At 48.6% G+C, this 4574-nt stretch overlaps 1 protein-coding gene across 1 annotated transcript; it reads right to left on the bottom strand.

The window, feature by feature from the left end:
• Positions 1–443: 443 nt before the first annotated feature.
• FOXQ1 (forkhead box Q1) lies at positions 444–3417 on the bottom strand. Its single transcript, XM_066579267.1, has one exon. It carries the CDS (start codon positions 3270–3272, stop codon positions 2094–2096), a length of 1179 nt encoding a protein of 392 aa, XP_066435364.1. The 5' UTR covers positions 3273–3417; the 3' UTR covers positions 444–2093.
• Positions 3418–4574: the final 1157 nt, after the last annotated feature.

Consider the following 4574-nt stretch of genomic DNA (forward strand, 5'->3'; position numbering starts at 1 on the left):
CAGATGTGAACTCGACCAAAGTGCAACATTTTGTTACCTCCCTACCTGTATGGCAGCTGTCATGATCAAGCACCTACACATTTTAAAGAAAGGGTTAAATACATGGATTCATAAGAATGTTTCTAAGAGATACAATAGGATTATCTTGTCTTCTGATTGTCAAAGGTATAGACAGTATGTGTATGATCAGGACATTCATGTGGGTGTGCAGTCTGTGGTTACATTAGAGTACAGATAAGAAGCCCTGAAGATGAGTGAAGTGTCAGCTCAGCCTCCTTCTCCTCCAAGGGGAGCAGTCTTCTGGAGTAACCAGATCTGCAGACTCTGTAAACTCTTTCTTATTTCTCACGCATACTTTTCATGTTATGATGAAGTTTATGGAATTCGCTTGAACCATTACGAAGTGAAGTGCTGAATCACTGCACAGGTCACACACACAAGGATGGCTTTTTGCTCAACGATTTTATTTGAAAATAAGCTGTATGTCTCAATAAAATCCATAGAAAACATTGTAAAACACAATCTCTGCAGTAGTGGCAGTGCTGGCATTGGTACACCTGGAAGAAGGTGGCAGACCTGGCTCGATTCGAGCTTCTTAGGAACCATCAGCTTAATCAATGGCCACCAGTTTATCAGTGGTGACCAGTCATCACAGAGTTAACCATAAATAATTTAAGAAACAACATATTTGGCACGGTGGTGATTACAGTAGAAATTACCTGGGAATCTGTCACGGTTTGTCACAATTCTAAAGAATCATTATCATACTTCTTGAATTAAGTACACTGGAAGGACTCAACAGTAGAGATGGCATTTCACAAATGACACATAGGTTGAAATACAGACAGGTGACAGCCGGAGAAGTGGCCCAGTCGAGGTAATGTCATTGCAATAAAAAGATATGCAGTTCACTGCCCGTTTCCAGTACAGCATTCATCCAGGGAATGCATGTTGATGCACAGACGTGTACTGTCCCAGATCTCAGGTGAAACATGAAGTAATAGCAAGGGTAAAGTTAAGCTATGAGTAAGAACAACATGAAGAAGACTATCCAGCAGTTGCTGTAAACAAGAGTCATTTGGCTCGAAACGCGTAAGAATGCATATTTATTGTTGGATCATATTTTATCTTTTTCACTGATACCTGCTGAAGTGTATTTTATTATACTGGGATGTGCCGAATATCTGTTTTCATGTTGATCACTTTCATGGTGCACCAAGCACCTGGGGAATACAAGCTGGGCAGAAGATAATGGACCGCAGTTCAGTCATAAGTGAACTTTGTTAGAATATGAGTAAGAGCCTAGTTTTTGGGGAGGTTTGATATGCGTAAGTGGGAACCATCATATTTGCTTTTATGAATTTTTAATGCATTTCCATTAAGTGGATTTTTAATTTTTTTTTTCGGGTGTTGGACTTCACCCTTGCTATTACTTCGTTACAATAATGATCACACAATAATGTGTTCTGTCCACTGATAGAGTTATAAAAGTTAAATATATACTTAAAAAAGTGCAGCTGAAGGTCACTTAAGACATCTTAGAAAACACATATAGCAGTGCAGACTCTGTGGCACAGCCACACGAACAATAGGATGGGTGCAGACCTTGAGTAGATCTTGGTCATTGACAGGACTTACAATCACATAACTAAAGGCTACCGAGGACACAATATAACAGTGTTTTTGGTATAAAATAGTCTAAATCTTAAATAGTCTCCCCTTTAAATCGGGTGGTTATTAAAGGCACTTGTCAGTAATAGAAAATGAATAAAGTATACAAAAAGTGCCTCAGGGTGTACACCAGGCTTTTTAACAATAGTTAACCAAAATTGCCCAAAGGGCAAGAAAACCTTGGTTACAAACTGCTGTTTCTTGCCCTTTGAGCAATTTTTGGTTTTAATTATAGAAAATGAAGGCACTGAAATGGGTGGGATGACCCAAGAAACATAGAAATGTATTGATGCATTACATGGTAGTCCAATTAATGGAAACTAAACATTTGCACGTAAGTCATACCTCTTACTGATAAATAGAAGTTGACACAGTAGATGCTACAAGTCACATACCTTCCCTGCCCACAACCCCCTTCATGGTCATGTTAACAATGTCTCAGGTCGGTATGGATGGTATGATCCAGGTGGACGCATGGTGCACAGCATCTCATTACTTCCCAGATGTTCTGAGAAGGACTTAGCAGAACTGGGGTGCTGGAAGAGTTGTGGGTGCAGGGAGGGAGCACGCCTGGACTGCTGCTGATCTTCCCTGGGGTCTGCAGACAGCTGCTGTCCTTCGCTCCTGGGGTCCACTAAGAGGAGCAGAGCTTCAGGCATGCAATACCTATAGAACTGTAGAGGCCAAGAAGCTCCAGTGCTGCTGAGGGGGTAGAGGGGGTGTGAGTGAGGCAGTGCAGATGATGGAGAGTAGGAGAGGAGAGGGTAGGAAGGGACCGAAGGAGGGGGGTGCAATAAAGCACCTGCAGGCCACAGCATCCTGCCAGCTGGAGACTTGGTGTCTTCTTCTGGTTTGTGGAATGGCTTACTCAAGATGCTGTCAATTGCGAAGGAACTGGAGAACTTGGTCCCTGGACTGGTGTCCTGGCTGATGGAAGGAGAGGAGGATGGGGATGAGGGTGCCATTAGTAGCCTGCTGCTGGAGGGGGCTGAGCCCTGGTGGGCTGCAGGTGAGGGCATCAGAGGGTGATGGGGGTGCTCATTTAGCTCCTGCTCCTTAAGGCACTTGGTGACCCTGTTGAGCCTCTTCCTTCTGCGCCTGAAGACCCCATCGGCGAAGGTGTACTCACTGTTGGGGTTGAGCATCCAGTAGTTGTCCTTGCCCCATGGCCGGGAGGGGTCTCGGAGCACCTTGACGAAGCAGTCATTGAGGGACAGGTTGTGCCGGACAGAGTTCCTCCAGCCCGTGTATTGACCCCTGAAGAACGGGAACTTCTTCATCAGGTAGTCGTTGATCTCGGCCAGGGTGAGGCGACCGCTGGCGGAGTCCCTGATGGCCATGGCGATCAGGGCGATGTAGGAGTAGGGCGGCTTGGGGCGCCGGGTGTAAGTCTTGGCTTTGGCCGCCTCCGTGCCGCCGGCAGGTACCTCCGCTCCTCCGGCTCTCACCTCCTCCTCCTCCTCCAGGCTGCCCGTGTCCGTGTCCAGAGCCGGCGCGGGGCTGTTTGCTACGAAGTCTCCGTCTGAGCCCAGCTCGTCGCCCCGGCTGGAGAGAGGGGACGGCAGGCTGCCCTCCGGGTCACTGAAGACCTGCACGCTCATGTCGCCGGTCCGCAGCTCAGTGCTGAGCCCACATGTCGGGGGTGACAGGGGGATAGATCGCCACAGCTGTGACTCGTCGGGGTGATGGTGATGGTGGCCGGTCGGCCGCCCGCTGCTCTTATTATTATCACTGTACAGTGATCCCGGCCGCTCGATTATAATAGACAGGTGGGCGTGGCAGCCGAGCTCACCTACTCAATCTCCAGCGAATCACAGGCAGGAGGGGGCGGGGTAGGAAAGGTAGCAAGTAGTGTCATCTAATTACCTGTCACAGTCAGAGCATCATTACCTCCTGCAGGTGTTTCCAGGTGTAACGTGCGCTCTGACGAGTAGGGGGCAGAACTGCTCCAGGGACAGCAGCTGGCACTGCACACTGCCACCCTATACAGAGCTGCTCCAGGGACAGCAGCTGGCACTGCACAGAGTCACCCTATACACAGAGCTGCTCCAGGGACAGCAGCTGGCACTGGCACTGCACATTGCACCCTGAACTGCTCCAGGACGGCAGCTGGCACTGCACACTGTCACCCTATACACAGAGCTGCGCCAGGAACAGCAGCTGGTACTGCACATTGTCACCCTGAACGGCTCCAAGGACAGCAGTTGGCATCGCACAGTCACCCTATACATAGAGCTGCTCCAGGAACAGCAGCTAGCACTACACATTGTCACCCTGAACTACTTCAGGGACAGCAGCTGGCACTGCACAGTGCCACCCTATACACAGAGCTGCTCCAGGGACAGCAGCTGGCACTGCACATAGTCACCCTATACACAGAGCTGGTCTAGGACAGCTGGCACTGCACATAGTCACCCTATACACAGAGCTGGTCTAGGACAGCTGGCACTGCACACTGTCACTCTATACACAGATCTGCTCCAGGGACAGTATCACCCTGAACTGCTCCAGGGACAGCAGCTGGCACTACACACTGTCACCCTATACACACAACTGTTCCATGGACAGTGTCACCCTAAATTGCTCCAGGGACAGCAGCTGGCACTACACAGAGTCACCCTGAATTGCTGCAAGGACAGCAGCTGGCACTGCACAGTGTCAGCCTAAACTGCTCCAGGGACAGTAGCTGTCACTGCAGAAAGTCATCCTATACACAGAGCTGCTCCAGGGACAGCAGCTGGCACTGGCACTGCACATTGTCACCCTGAACTGCTCCAAGGACAGCAGCTGGCACTGTACAGTCACCCTATACATATCTATCTATCTATCTATCTATCTATCTATCTATCTATCTATCTATCTATCTATCTATCTATCTATCATTTTTATATTAATTTATATTA

The sequence above is a fragment of the Eleutherodactylus coqui genome, chromosome 9 (genome assembly GCF_035609145.1).
Source record: "Eleutherodactylus coqui strain aEleCoq1 chromosome 9, aEleCoq1.hap1, whole genome shotgun sequence".
Taxonomy (NCBI): Eukaryota; Metazoa; Chordata; class Amphibia; order Anura; family Eleutherodactylidae; genus Eleutherodactylus; species Eleutherodactylus coqui.